This window comes from Nannospalax galili, unplaced genomic scaffold (genome assembly GCF_000622305.1).
Source record: "Nannospalax galili isolate Female #2095 unplaced genomic scaffold, S.galili_v1.0 scaffold25, whole genome shotgun sequence".
Classification (NCBI taxonomy): domain Eukaryota; kingdom Metazoa; phylum Chordata; class Mammalia; order Rodentia; family Spalacidae; genus Nannospalax; species Nannospalax galili.
The window spans coordinates 7,020,474-7,037,408 of NW_008355642.1; the positions used below are offsets into that span (position 1 = coordinate 7,020,474).

The 16,935-nt window shown below is 34.8% G+C and overlaps 1 protein-coding gene across 1 annotated transcript in view; it reads right to left on the bottom strand.

Moving 5' to 3' along the window:
* The window catches only part of Il1rapl2 (interleukin 1 receptor accessory protein like 2), a 1,274,770-nt gene that overhangs the window by 619,538 nt on the left and 638,297 nt on the right, over nucleotides 1-16,935 (bottom strand). The window contains exon 3 of the mRNA XM_008852990.1: nucleotides 8,370-8,556. Within this exon, the coding sequence (XP_008851212.1) occupies nucleotides 8,370-8,556 (187 nt within the window). The remainder of the gene's footprint in view (nucleotides 1-8,369; nucleotides 8,557-16,935) is intronic.

Below are 16,935 nucleotides of genomic sequence, written 5' to 3' on the forward strand. Positions count from 1 at the left end.
CCCCTATCTGCCCTTCTGGTAAATCTAGTCAGCCAGAGGTCCCTGTTCCAGGAGGATCAGCTGTTCCTCATCTACGGCAATCCATTGTCAGTATTTTGTTCATTTTTCCAGTAGTGTGTTGGGTTACTATCTGGAAGAGCCTTAGAAAATATATGAGTTTTTAACCAAGGACAGAAGCTGGGAGAAGGAAACTGAATACAAAGAGATATGGAGGTATGTAGAGAGAAAAATGATCTATAGATGATCATGGTAGCATTTATTCATGAAAACACATTAGTCAAACTACATTCATAAAAGGATGAATTTTTCTTTCTGTAAATTATATAGAATAATATGACATAAAGTTCTCAGAAGCTTCAATTATCAATGAAAGTTTTAAAAACCATAAAACTCCCATTTTTACAGTTGCAACCAACATCAAGCAAGGATTTATCATTAACAATTTTAGCAATTCTAGGATATAAAGCAAATATTATTAACTTACATGCAGTGAAACTGAGATCCCCTGACACCAAATGATTTATCCATAATAATGGCTAGTGAATGACCAGAATTCTTGCCTCAACACTTAAAATCAAATGATTCTTACATATATCAAATACGCATTCCTCCCATTTATAACATCATTTTATAGTGTGTAAGCAGAAAAGAGCCCTCCTTTTCTAATACATGGTAGAAATGAACTCTTTCAGCACTGATTGTAGTTAGAAACCATCATAAATTTTCAGTTCATTCCTCCTGATAAAACTATCTTTGAAAATTCTCATTACAAAATTAGAATGTTAAGTACAGAATATGCTTTTGTGTATACAAAAACATATAGATTTATAGTTATTCAAAATTATCAAGCTTTTTGGCTAACTATTTTATTAGCAAGAAGTGCTGGTCCTTTGGGTTGTGTTATTATGAGGTCTCCAAAGACCATTTTACCATTTAAGAAAATAGTCACAGATAAATCAACATAAAGCTCTGATCTCTGAAAACTTAGCTCATTAATATGAATAATGGTGTTTATAAATGGTCATCTCTAAGCCATTCTTTTTGGAGGTGAAATTAAGTCTTTCTGATCCATTTGAAATCGTTCTCAATCACAGCTTGTGAGTCAGAGATCTATTTTTCATGGAAACAGTCAATTATATCCACATCATTTTTAATAATCCATCATCCACCTTCTACATTCATCTTTGGATTATCTATTTTATTACATTGCCCTGCTATCTTGTTCTAAACTTGCTATTTTAATTGGTGTTGTTTTGCAATAAATGCTAATATTTGGTACAATAAATCTCCTCTTATGAATGTTTTTATCAATATTTTCTTGACAATTTGGATATACTCTATACATCCATGTGAACATATGAACTGTATAATTATGTTTTCCAGTTTCAGCTGTTAAATTGTATCACATTAAACTGTGATGTATTTCCATAAAGAAATAAACACTACCTCTCCACTAATTCAGATAAGATGTCCCGTTCTTTGATAGAAAAATAGTTTTATACAGATTTCTTTCATTAATTGGCTAAAATTGCTGAAAGTTTTTAAAGTTTGTCATTGTAGTAAATCAGATGATGACATTACATTGTCTTTTATATGTTTAATTTGTTATTGCTAGTCAAAAGAAATCCTATTAAAATTTATGGTTTTAATAATCTAACTGAATTATTTCACTGTTTCTATTTTTTTCTTCTTATTGTGGAGTCCCTTGAGATTTCTTGGTATGAAATTAAAAAAAGATTAGTAAAATATTGTCTCTTCACTTTAAAGATTTATATAGCACATTTCAAATAAATTTATAATTGTATCAGGTAAACCTTAAATATGAAGTTGAATAACAGAATAAACAGGCCATCCCTATCTTGTATGCCAGGATACAAAGATATATGCATTTTTAGAAGAAAGCATATTGAAACTTTTTAACATTATAAATTGAATTTTTGCGTATTTCATACAATGCATCTTCATCATATTTAGATCTCCCCTGCTTTCTGCACACCCACATCGGCTCCCCCTGCCAAATTTCATGAATTCTGTCCTATATGCTAAGGCCTGTAGAGTCAAGTTTCTGTCCCCATATGTCCCTCAGTGTGAGTCCATCCACTGGAGGCTGGTCAGTCGGCCTAGAATTCTCCTCAAGAATTCCACCTGTCACTCATCAAGTAATGATTAGTTGCCAATCACTCCTCAGATAAGGTTGGAGATTTATATCCATTTACCCACTTCTATGTTGGGTTTCTGGCTGGTTTGAGCTTGCAAAGGTCTTGTGTATGCTGTCACCCATGTTGTAACTTCTTTTGAGCAAGTTTTATTGGTAGGACAGGATGTTTCCAGGCTGACTAGTCAAAAGTTCTCCATCAGGGTGAAGGGGGCTAGGCCAAATTTGAGACTGTGTGGATCCAGTGGTCAGGTTCTGTCAGAATAATCTGGAACTCCCAGACAGGAAGAGCAGGAGGGTGATTAGGCCCAATGTAGGGATGGGTACAGTGTAGGGAGGGTCTAACTTGCTGATCAAAATAGATGTGAGCCCTGGGGTGGTGAGAATGGAGCCAGTACCAGAACAGAAGGACCAAGACCCAGTGAGTAGGATATGACTTACCAGCTGGAGGGGTCCTAGGCCAAGGTGGCAATGGGGTCAGGATGGGGAGGGTCTAACTAGGTAAGCAGTATAGATGTGAGCCATGGAACACTAAGAATGTACATGTTGAACCTTTTTGAGTAATAAATCTAAAACTTAAAACATATCCATAAATAAAATAATGGTTTAAATAATAAAATAGCTCATCCTATGAACGATTAAAAATTAAATTGGATGTTGGAGTGTGTGTGTAGCTCAATGATGTAGCATGTGCTTACCATGCATGAGGGTCTGAATTCAATCCTCAGCATTAGAGAGAAAACAATTCTCCCTAAGGATGTTCGTGTGTAATGCAGAGATTTGAAGAATGGTATGTCTAATATGCTTCCATATTTGGAAAATGAGGGAAAAGAAAATATGCTTGTGTATTTTTCAAGTAAACAATATATTTTACATATATAGAAAATATTTGCATATATTTACATTTATATAAAGTTCATGTATATTGAGGGAGGAAGAAAGAGAGAAGGAAGGAGGGCTATAGGATGGATAGACAATCATGAAAGAATGTAAAAACAGAGTAACTTTAGTTAACTGCTATAATGAAAATGATGTGGAAGAAGATTCAACTGACTTTATGACCCTTAGCATTGCTTACTTTGTCCAAATGGTCTATTTTATGCATATACACTTAAAGATACATATTAAGTTTCCTTTATCCAAAGTACTTGGGACAAGATGCATTTTGAATTTAAGATTTGTTTTAGGTTTCTGAGATACTGACATAATATAATTGGCCATCTTGGCGATGAAGAATAAATATAGCACAAAATTTACTTACACATTTTGAAGACAATGTTATATAATACTTAGCAACTTTGTCTATGAAGCAAAGTTTATTTTTGTGAAATTTTCCACTTGTGGAATCATTACTAAAAATGTTTCAGATGTTGGAGCATTTCAAGCATTAGGATTAGGAATGAGCAACATGTACAAACACACATAATCATTTCATTGCATTCTGAACTTTTGCAAAACTTGGTAAATGTCAAGAAAAGGCAAAAATAGGTTTCATTACATCTAAACAAGTTATTTAACCTTTGACTTTCATTTTCTTCATGTTCAAGAAAGGATTGTACTAGATAAGCCGTAAGGTTCGTACAATACTGCAATGTCTACTGCTTAGTTCTACTTTCATCTTGAACAAAACGTAAGTTGTCTTCCTTGGCAATTTCAGTCTCTTTGGACAGTGACAGGACAACCAAGATTGAGTTACTCAGCTCTCATTAGGTTAAAATATATATGTCACATTTTATGGGAACCTACATGAGTTTCTAAACAAGTGATGCACAGCACTCTGGAATACTTTGCAAAGGTTACTGTTCTATAAACACATTGATCTCTGGATTTCCAGTCTTAAACCAGTCAGAAAGGGGTCTGGAGCAGCTAATATACTCAGGACAGGTTATCCACTCACTTTACTCTGCCATATTATCACTTCCTAAGTGTGCTGTGTCATGTAAAAGGTTTCATTGTCTATGACATATTAAGAGAATATTAAATACTCTTTAGTTCTTAAGTTTTTCTTTATAAAGACACTGACTACCATGAAATCATGTATGTGTATTGGCCTTTGCCCAATAGAAAGATATTGTTAACAACAAGTAGAAGCTATTCATTTAATGTTTTAATTGATGAAGGTCCTTCCTGGAGAATTGCAAGGGCCTATTTATTTATCTATTACCTCCCACGAGAACAGAGGAATTTACATTTATCACTACAATATTCCCAGTTTCTAGCATGGTGCCTCTACCAGGATGTTACTGAGAAAATTTACACTGAACCAATGACCTGTTGCATGAATGAATGAATATGTGCAAAACCATTTATTTTCAAACAGTATCATTTATAGTTAATGACAAACATTTGAAATTAGACAGTTGTAGCAAGTCCAAACTGACATGCTTTATCTTATCAACACTAAATTATCAACTGAGGAAGCTGTTAAATAGGTGCATATTGCATCTTAAGGTTTTTTATTTTTTATTTATTGCATGTGTTTCCACTGTTGTTTTACTATAAGTTAGATAATTATTCCATTTAGAAATTGAATAAAGAGGGGATGGAGAGATGGTTCATCAGTTAAGAGTGGTGGCTGCTCTTGTAGAGGACCCAGGTTGAATTCCCAGCACCTATATGGCAGTTAACAACCATCCTTAACTCCAGTTATGAGGAATTTGAAACTCTCTTCTGACCTTCACAGGCATTGCATGACATGTGCGCTTACATATATGTAGGCTATATACTCATACACATACAAAAATTAAAAAGTAATTGGATAAAGGAAAAGTAGATCATATTGGAAAGAGGAAAGGTATGATGAGGAGTGGAGGGTGGACAAGAGAGGGTAACAGGTGTATATGACCAAATATATAATCTACATGTATAGAAATGTCATAATGGAACCAATTTTGTCAATTAATATATAACAAAAATGAAAATGATAAAAAATGAAACAGAAAATAAGCTAAAGGGACTACAACTTTTATGAAAACAAGTGCTCAGGCAGTATTAAATGTCCTTCATTATATAGAGAAAATATTTCATCTCTCATTTCTAAAATGTTAATAAAAATTATTCAGTGTTCTACCCTGGTGTCTGTCTTTCATTCGTCTTGTATCAGGATATTGCTAAGATGCCTAGATGTCTTCTGTCTGGATTACAGATTGGCAGGGAATGATAGTCCTTAGAGGCCAGCCACAACATATTCCATACAATCTTGGAATCCCAAAAGAGAAGGTGATCATATTATTATCATGGAGTAGGGTTTTTTTTTTAAAGTAGAACTAAGTAGAAAAGAAACAAGTTTAAAGATTGTATATTTGAAAAGGGCCACAAAGAGTGTGGTAAAAACACATATTTTCAGTATAAAACATTAGAAATAATATATGAGACACATTAAAGTTTGGATACATCCCAAAATAAACTCTGGACAACTGTACCGTCCTCTTTATATTGTTATGCTGTAGCCAAAGAAACTCCAAGTCCTGCACAGCTAAGTAGGGTATACATAAACTTCAAAGGATGCAGAGCAATTTGCCTAAATATTTACTATAAAACGGAAACATTTTCCTAATACTTGAAAACACCTTCCAGGATTTTCTTTGGAAGTTTGTATAAGAATCAAGGGTCAATAACACATGTCCAAGGATTAGGGGCTCCACCTTACCGTTCTAGCTTCTAATATGGGCCCTTTACAGTATTCCAAAGGCCAGTATCTAAAATGAAAACTACAAAGTGCTATGGAATTTTTGTCCAAGACTCAATTCACCTTTTTCATAAATAAGGATAAGGTGGGATTGGAGAGAAGACTCAGTGGTTAAGAACACTGATTGGTCTTGCAAAGGACCTGGGTTAAGTTCCCAGCACCCACAAGGCAGCTAACATTTGGTCATAATTCCAGTTCCAGGGATATGTGACACTGTCTTCTGACCTCCGTGGCACTGCATGCAAGGAGGCACTTACATACATGCAGACAGTACACTCATACACATAAAAATAAAAATAATAAAATGAATGTACAAAAAATAGGGATAAGGTATAATTTATACAGTAGCTCTAAGGACTGAGCTTATCCCATTGAGAGACCATAGACCGTGTTTTTAGTATAATAAAACAAAAGGCACGTTGAATTGATGTAAAAATAAAATCCTGGTGTCCACTAACTAATTAATGGATAATGAAAATGAGTTGCATAGATACAGTGTAAAACTTACCATAAAATATGTGTAACTAACTAATGGATAATGAAAATGTGTTGCATAGATACAGTGTAATACTTTCCATAAAATATATGAAATAAAATACTGTCATTTGTGATAACATAGTTAGAACTGTAGGTTATTTTCTTAATTGAAGTGAGTCAGGCACTGAAATAAAAGTACCACATGTTCTCATTCATATGTGGAATGCTAAAATTTATCTCACAAAAGTTCAGAGCATAGTTGTGCTTACCAGAGACTAGAAAGAATAAGGGAAGGAAAAAGAGGGGATGTTAGTTAATCTCCAGGAATTTATACTTACGTATGAGCAAGAACTTGTGGTGTGCTATAATTTAACAGTAAGTTAACTATAATTAACAATTTATAGTATATTTAAAAATAAAAGAGAAAATTTTTAAAGGTTCTCACTACAAATTAATAAAACTGTCTGATGAGAAAGATATGTTTAACCTGATTCAATTGTTGAACACCTAAATATTATTTCAAGCAACTAATTAAATTTTATACTTTTACATATCAGCTAATATAAATTTAGATCTAATAAATTAAATTTTAGACATTATTATCCAGGCAGAGATTAGAAACTCTTTTGTTCTCAATTTATTGGTCCATTTGGAAAAGGGAGCATTTCCCAAGGAGCAAATTGCTAGAGAAGTTTAAAGATGTAAGGAAAAAGGAAGAAAGAATTTAGCAGAAAGATAAGATCAGATAGCAACATGAATTACTACACAAGGAGGCTGATGACCTGGATTTTACCTCCAGCTGTTAACTCTGGGGTAGGTCAAGTCCCCTTTCCCGCTTATAAAATTGAAGTAAATTCTTTTTACATTTTTTTGGGGGGAGTGGGGGGGTCTGGCTGTTCTTCACCAACCCTGCGTCTTTCAGAAGTGTCCATGATTAAGGATGAATCATTGTATAAAAGCATAGTTATTAAGAAAATGATCTCTCTAGTCCTACTGCCTTGAATGCAAGTCAATCTTCTTTAGCTCTGTAACTTTAAACAGATTATATCTCTCTAAGACACTGTTTTTACTTTATCAAATAAAAAGAAAAGTACACATCACACGGAGTTGTACTGAGATTTAAATGAGATAATGGAGAGAACAATTTTATTACAGAGAATGGCACATAATTAATATTTAATAGAAAGAGGTTTATAATAGCATGAAAAGTCCCACTAAATTATCTATAGTTTTTTATTTATTTTATTTTATGTATATGCGTATACTGCCTGCATGTAGGTAAGTGCACCCATGTCGTGTAATGCCTGCGGAGGTCAGAAAAGTCTGTTGGATCTCCTGGGACTGGAGTTACGGACAGTTGTTAGCTGACATGTGGGTGCTGGGATCAAAACCGGGTCTTCTACAAAAACAACCAGTGTTCTTAACCGCTGAACCATCTCTCCAGCCCGCTTTCTATAGGTTTTTTTTTTGTGAAATAAATATGTTATTTAACATAAGATTGTCTTTGTTAAGGTAAAAGAATGGGAGGTAGTCATAGCTCAGCACATGTTCTTGTTATCCATAAAATCTTTGCATGCTGCTGATGTCCAACTACTCATAACCCTAACTGCATTTGCACAAGCAACACAAAGTCGGTTTGTCTCCTCTGATTTTGCTGCAGTGGCTCACAGGGTGTATCATGGTAACAGTGGTTATGCGATGTAGGTGGTAATACTGATAATGATGGGCTTTCTTTCCTCAGTACATATTTCTACCTCCTTCAACTAATTTATTTTGTGAGTTAAACATTTATCCTTCTTCTTATTTGCTGGGGTGGAGATTTTATTTATTTTTAGAAGTTGGGGAAAGTGGGACTGCTTCTGACATCTACTCAAAATGTAAAAAAAATTAATAATTTATAGAAGTCACAATTCTAAATGATTTCATTATAAATCTGTTTATTCTTCTCACTGAAGTGCTTAATACCAAAAACTTGTAGTAAAATTTCTATATCAAGCATGCTATTGGCTAAGGTTTAAAAATTTTGTCTGATGTTATATACTCAGTTACCTTGTACCACACAACATCGGGTTCATGATCAGACTTCTTAAAATCATCCATATCTGGGCAGGAGATCTCTTTTCTTTTAGTGACTTCAGATTTTTCTAAGTAGCGGATCCTGCTATTGTAGCACAAGCCTGATTCATTCTCTGCAACAGTCAAGGACATTGATACCTTCATGCAATATGTGGAATTTCTGTAGGAACAAAGAAATAAAAATATGTCTTTATTGGGTATTTACAACTTTGTACTCTATATATTTCAAGACTATTGACTTTTCCATTTAAGGACATGCCTGGAAATGAGAAACAACATCAAAACAACATATAACAGCCTTCTACTTCAACCAACAGGATACTGTGAAGCAAAAATGATGATGTGAAAATTCTGATAATGAGATAACTACAGAGCTACAAGCAAAAACCAGAGCAAACTATCAAACTCTAATGCAGTGAGACTTCTTTCTCCTGGAAATAAATAATGCTTCAATGAAACTTTGAGATTGAAAGCTCTGAGAAAGTTTCCAAAACTGTGGTTGTAGCCATTTCTGTTCTTACATTGTGGCCAGTGTTTCAACAATAATCCCAGTGATTGCTGAATTTTACCACTGGCTTCTATACCAACATTTCCTTTTATGAAATACATATAGAAAGCCATATTAATATATAAAGAACACCTGTTGGTATACATAATTTTAAGTACTTACTGAAATGTGCTAGGGGTTGGATTTTGGTTTCCCCAAAAGAAAATATCAAGGTGTGGCCAAATGGAATTAATTCTATCCATCAACACTATCACCATAAGGGAATTTCAACACTGAAATTTATTATCAAGCCACATTAGAAAGAGTGTTCACTGATGAACGCATTATATGAACATATTAAGAATAATAATTCTGCTTTCTTATAACCTTGGATATAGATACCTGGTAAACAATTAGACAAAATGTGAGCTCAAGAAATATATTTGTGACTGAAGAGATGTCTCAGTGATTAAAGTGTTTGTCTCACAAATGTGAAGACCAGAGTTCAGAGGACTCGAGTCTACATCACAGCCAGGTGGGCATGGCAGCTTTCCTGTAATTACAGCCTCAGAAGTTGGAGACAGTGTCTCCCCAAAGACACCTGCCTAGCAAGACTAGCTAGGGCAAACTAACTAGGGCAAGACTAGCTAGGGCAAAACTAGCTAGGGCAAACTAACATGGGCAAACTCTGGGTTTGATTGAGAGACTGTGCCTCAATAAATAAGGCAGGAGAGAGTTTAATCAAAGTTCCGGACATTAACCTCTTGTCTCCACATGTGTGCACTCACACGTGAATGCACACCCTCACATCCATGCATACATACACATGTAAAAACATGCATTCTCACATGCACACTACACACATGAAAAAGAATAGAAAAAGAAAGCTTCAAAACCAATTTGATTAATTTGATTAACTGCAAATAAATAAATATTCTGCCTTCCTTCCTCTGTATACATTCTGTTTCACAAGCAGAACCAGAAGATGTCAAGCACACAAAGGGGAATTGAAATGTATGTGGGAGGAGACCAGAAGCAGCTTGACAAGACTGAGAAAGTCAACTGTTAATCTTGGTAAGAATATTTAACATTATTTTCTGGGGATATTAGGGATACTCACTGATAAATATAAAAAGTATCAAGTGCAGTTTTGCAAAAACAAGTAATTCTAACACCAAGTACTGACAATCCTATAACAGATGGAATTAGCATGCCAACCTCATTTTAAGATGGCCCCAAATGGTTGGGTGCTATGCATACTATTTAATATTTATTTATTGAAATGTCACAATATCCCACACATCATATAAAACACAAGAAAGCAGATGGCTGTGCACAGTAGGTTCACAAGCACAAGAAATCAAAAGGATTCCTAAAAAGGTTTCCAGTGAAGATAATTATTAAAAATACACTCATAACTGGGACTGGACAAATTTCATCTGAAAAGACTGGTTAAGCATCATCTGATAATAACAGTGCTAAAGTATTCCAGTTCTGATGTTTAGATACAGCACCAATATCTTATGTATGGAGTGGCTTTTTCTTTCTTTCTGTTGTGGGTTCCCAGTACCAAAGTGCATAGGTTATGCCCATTGGGGATCAAAAGAAATAAATTCTTGTCAGATGTTAGACACATTTAAAAACATTAGGAGCTTAAATCACTATTAAAATATCTAAAGAATGAAAAGTAAATTTTGACTCAATCAATCAATGAATATGAATATGCTTATGTTAGCTCAATGCTAAATGTCTCTGTCCCCTTGCTTCCTACAAGGCCATATGTGATCTGGCACATTATAAAAATCTCTTCTCTGCTCAGCAAGATAGAGCCACAGTGGCATTTTCTCTGTTCCTTTGACACAACAAGCTTAATAAAACCATAGGCCTTTATAGATGCTGTTTTCTTTGATTATCTAATATGCTTGTATTGTAAACAAAAGCTAATAATAGAAAACTACGCTGTTCTTCATCATTTTATTCTTGGACTCGAAATGAATAGGCACTAGATGGTAAATTAATGTCGGTTTATTAAATGAGTGGGTATTACAAAATATGTATTCAAAAGTCATGCTGTGTCTATGAAATTTTTGTATTAATACCCGTTAATACAACACCTTTGTTCTTTCAGATTATGTATATCACTAGTCAACTATCAAATTCCTTATATAAATATGACCTAGATAATCTTCAGGTATTCTTGGATCACCACTAAAGGAGGATTAGCCATGATTTTTGCATCAGCACATTGGCAAGGAATAGAACACACTGGCTATTTCTGGGAGACATAGTACTAGGTCAGAGGATACAGAGAAAATTAACAGTCACAGAGAAGAAAGACAATAATTCCTGTTGGATATCCAAAATATTCTGAATGCTTCTGGATGTTCTGATTTTGATCACATATGCTTCATGATATTAACTCATGAAAGTGGAAGATATTTACTTATTAAATGTCTTCCCATTATTACCTCCATGAAAAGAGAACTATGCACCAGAATTCTAAATAACAGAATAGACAGAATATTTGATGCTCTAAAAGAAGTTCGCTTTCCAAAATATAATAATTCCTGGTCAAACAATAAGACAGAATAAAGGGCAGATATAATAAAATAGCTTTGCTACAATGCACTAACTTTGAATTAAGGATAGCTAGATTCAGCTAGCAGCTTTGTGACCACAGAGAAGTTATTTAGCCTCTCTGAGTCTCAGTTTCCTTGACTGAAAAACGAGGATAAGATTTATGATGATTTCACTGAGGTAGAAGAAAATGGCTCCTTTTATTAAATAACTGTGAACAAAACTAGGCTTACATTTTTAAATGGAATGATTATAATACCTGGCTGCTCCAGACAGTTTTGTTAAACAAAGTAATGTATATAAAACATCCAACAGTTTTTGTCACATATTAGGAAATCAATAAGTTTTAGCCATAACTGGAATTATTAATGTAGCTTGCATTGATATGTACATTGTTAGTAAACAAGTTATCATTTATTTGTGATATAATAATCACAAGCAATCACTTATATTTACAAATGGCACACTGGGTACTATGTGTTAGGATAAGCCACTACTTTAGGAGTGCTACTTGACAGGAAAGGGTCTGAAATAGTTGATTTGGTAACAGGTCTAATACCAGAGGATGAGCCAGGTCCGAAAGGATCAAAAAGATGTGCTGATTTAGATACAAAAAAAAAATGAGTGACCCAAAAGAAAAAGGTGAAGGCAAGAAGAAACTTCCAAGTTCTATAAAGTACTAGCTATGAGACAAAGGTCAGAACCTTGAAGGTCAAAGGGTTAATAAAGTTTCACTAAATTATCTGGGAGCTTCTTAGATAAGTATTTTCTATAATAAAACCCAGACCTCTAGGCATGTTTTTTCAGGGAGAAGAGATGCTCTTGTGTGTTCATTTCCTAACCTCTCCAACTTTCAAATGATTTAGATCCTGCCAGCAGCACTTGTATTAACTTGGGGTGACAATAGGGGCAGGGGACTGACCCTGGCGATGGCTGATGGTTTGCAGGAGAAAGTGTTTCAATCCTCCCTAACCCTTAAACCACAAACAACCTTGGGCCAGGACCCTGCATGTACTCACTCTGGCTTTGTTCACTGGAATGTGAACAGCAGCTGACAAATTGCTTGTTAACCCATGAACAAACCCTAATATGAAGCTGTTGACGACAACCAAGTTCCCTAAAACTCAAAGACAAGGCCAAGTTTGAATCCTGTTGTCCTTCTGGCTGACCTAGGAAAGGTGTGATCAAGGTTCCCTGACAATCTGAGATTCTAGTTAATTTTTTATTACTCATGTAATCCAACCTTGGCACAGTACCTGCTAACAATCTTGCATTATTTAGATTTTATTTTGAAAAATGCCCCAGGCCAGTTCTATTTAAAATGTTTCCTGCACATAGGACTAAAAATGTTACTTTTCTTTCATTAGGTACAATTAAAGCTATGCAAAGTTGAGGAGGCAGACTGATGAGCATGCAAGAATGATTACCGCAAACCCACCCTTCCCAAGACAAGGAATATATTCTGGCTTAAGTTAAGCAAAGAACCTTGACAGTGAAATTTCACCAATGGCTTACAATTGCTTGCTTCTGTAATTTTTCTGATTAGAGTTCTCTTTTGGTATCCATAAGGGATTGACTCCAGGATAACGTCCCCTAAATCTGAAGCAAAACTTTTCAGAAGTTTGTTTTTACTATATAAATTGGGATTACACTTGCATATAACCCATGTATATTCTCCTTGATACTTCAAATCACCTCTAAATAACTTGTACCTAGTAAAATGTGAATGATACATAGTTGTTATACTATATTGTCTAGGGAATAATAAGCTTGTACATGTTCAGTACAGGTACAATTATTGTATTTCTATGACTACTTGAGCCATGATCATTTGTGTCTATAGATATAGAATCCCAAAATACAGAAAGTTGAGTGTATTTTCAAATCTTTTAACATGAATAATTTTATCAATATATGGGAAAATAAGCAGGTAGGGTGAGTATTAATTAACAAGAGTAAAATGTAGAGAACTGGAGGTCGTTCAGTAGCCAAGAATACTTGCTTCTCTTTAGAGGACCCAGGTTCAATTTCCAACATCCACTTGGTGGCTAACAATCATCCATAGCTCCAGTTTCTGAGGATTAAACACTGTCTTTTGGCCTCTACAGGCATCGCATGCATGTAGTGCACCTATGTACATGCAGGCAAAGCACTCATACACATAAAACAAAAATAAATCTTAGAACCTCTTCAAAGGTGAAATGTAAATGCAAAAAGGATGTATAACTTACTTAAATGTACATAGCTAGAGCAGAGTGGTTACACTCAGAACTTGATGCTAACATTGATTAATAGCCAAAATGTCCTGAAGTTACCAGTGCCAACTTGGAGAAGCTGACAGAAAGAGAGGTATATATTTATAGATACTGTCCTAAGAGTAATACTAGTAATGGACATAACAAATTCATTGGAAAATTTTCACTAGACATGACTGATTTCTATTCTAAAATGTAATGTTACATGTTTAGGTTGTAATTTTTTCTTTCAAAGACATTTTGAAGACAGAATGTAGTCCAAATTTAAGCTTTCTGGGGAGAAGGACAGGACTCAAGATATAATATTGTAGGGAAAAAATGTCCTTTATAACTCCCATGTACTGAACTTGTTTATGTTACAAAATCTGAAGTTTTATTTCAGAATTTTATTATATGTGACTTTCATTTACCACACAGGCTAACCAAGTGGCAAGAATCTAAATAAAGGGACTATTTTAGACTTAGAAGCAGAAGTATTAGTAAAACATCTTAAGATATAGAATACAGTTGAATGTTTTCTGAATGGTTCTGTCAAGAGTCTTATATAACTTCACAATATTTTCTGAGGAAATTCCATAAGAATCCAATGATCAATAAACTAAAATAAACTATTCGGTATTTTAAAAATGTGAATGGACTAGTCTGCGTGAATATCAATCACTCTACAATTGTTACATGAGATTTTCGTCCTCCAAATATAAAACAATTGATATTTTAGTACATTCCCAGGTCTTCTGATGATTTTCACTCCTTAAAAACCATTAGAGCCCAGCTCCCACCTCCCATTTCTCTATCTAACAAGGGCACTGGCCCACATCTTCTCTTGGCACCCCAGACCTCTGGACTAGTCTTGGCCCAGATTCCCCACTGATTCCAGATCCTTTGAGATCAACTCAATTCCTCAGTCTGGTCTCTGAGAGCCCTCAAAGCCTACCCTTTCTCCCAACTCACCTTTGTACCTGAGACCAGCTTTCTTCCCTGGCTGTTCCACCCCCAACCTGCCTGGGATTCCTGAGGCCAGCATCCTTCCCTGGTAAGTTTGATCCTGCCCACTGTGCCTTGAGTCCCACAACCCAGATACCACATCCCATTTCTCCTTCTAGCGTGGGCACTAACCCACATCTCTTCTCTTGGCAATCTAGACCATTGGACTACCCTCTCTGCCCAGATTCCCCACTGCTTCCTGATCCTTTGCACCCAAACCAACACAATTCTTCAGTCTAGTCCCCTAGAGCCTTCAAACCCTAACCTCTCCTCCAAATCAACTTTGAGATAACACAGGACATGGAATTCAAAAGAGCATTTATAAACATGATAAAAGAATTCAATGAATTTAAAGAACACACAAATAAATCAAAGAACTGGAAGAAGATAGGAATAAACTTCTGAGTGAATTCAAAAAGAGTTAGAAATATTGAAGAATACTCAGGCCAAAATGAAGTAGGAAGTTAAACACTCAATAAGCCAATTAGAAATGACAGAAGAAAGCCTCACCAATAGAAAAAATGAAATGGAAAACAGAATATCAAGACTGGAAGATAAAGTTGAAGAATTAGACCACTCAAGCAAAGATTATGAAAAATTTAAGAAAACACAGGAATGGAATATGCATGAAATGTGTGACACCATAAAAGACCAAATTTATGCATCATAGGCATAGAGGAAGGCGAAGAATCTCAGGACAATGATATGGACCATATCTTCAAAAGGATTTTGGATGAAAATTTCCCAAAATTAAAGAAAGACATGACCATACAAATACAAGAAGCATATAGAAAACCAAATAGCCAGGACCAGAAAAGAAACTCCCCATGGCACATCATAGTAAAAACATTAAACATACAGAACAAAGAGAGAATACTGAAAGCTGAAAAAGAAAAAAAAAACAAGTCACATATAAAGGAAAACCCATCAGAATTGCAGCTGACTTTTCAGTGCAGAAAATGAAAGCCAGAAGAACCTGGACCAAAGTAGTCTCAGTTCTAAATGACCACAGATGCCAAGCCAGAATTATTTACCCAGCCAAAATATCTGTTATTTTGAAGGGGAAAGAAAATACTTCCATGTCATATATAGACTGAAAGAATTCAAGTCCACCAAACAGGGCTTCAGAGAATTCTTCAAGCAATACAAAGAGCTGAAGAAAGGAACGACTATACTCAAGAGGTAACAAAAAGAAAACAAATGATGCTATAACTGTGGCAAGACAGAGACCAAGAATGCAAACAGCAATAAAAATGACATGAATCAACACACATCTTTCATTAATAATTTTAAATATCGATGGACTAAACTCCCCAGTCAAATGATACAGACTAGTTGAATGGATTAAGAAACAAAACCCATCTTTTGGTTGTCTGTAAGAAACCCATCTCACTTTCAAGTACAGGCACTACCTTAAGGTGAAAGGATGGAAAAAAAATATTCCAAGCAAATCGTACTAAGAAAAAATCAGGAGTTGCAGTTCTAATATCTGACAAAATAGACTTCAACTAAAACTAATAAGAAGAGATAAAGATGGCCATTTCATTCTGATCAAAGGAACAATTGACCAAGAAGGTATTACAATCATGAACAGATATTCACCAAACTCTAGTGCACCCAACATCACAAAAAATGTACTACAGGATTTTAAGACCCAGATTAATCCCAACTCATTATGGTAGGGGACTTCAATACCCCATTGTCTCCATTAGACAGGTCAACAGGACAGATAATAAACAGAGAGATATCTGAATTAAACAATACCATATATAAAATGGACCTAACATATCTACCGAATATTCCACCCAAGCACCAAAGAATATATTTTCTATTCAGAACCCCATGGAACTTTCTCCAAAATAAATGACATACTAGGGCACAAAATAAGCCTCAACAAATGCAAAAAGAAAAAAGAAAAAAAGAAAGAATTCCACGCATTCTATCAGAACACAATGCAATAGAGCTTAAAATCAACACCGGAAGAAACTTATAACTACAAGAATTCATGGAGATTAAACAACACACTCCTGAATAATGAGTGAGTCAAGGGAGAAATTAAGAAGGAAATAAAAGAATTCCTGGAACACAACGAAAAGGACAATACAACACAACAAAACCTCTGAGACACTTTAAAAGCAGTTCTTAGAGGGAAGTGTATTGCTTTAAGAGCTTACATTAAAAAATCAGAAAGAACAAAAATAAATGACTTAACATCAACTCAAGACACTTGGAAAGC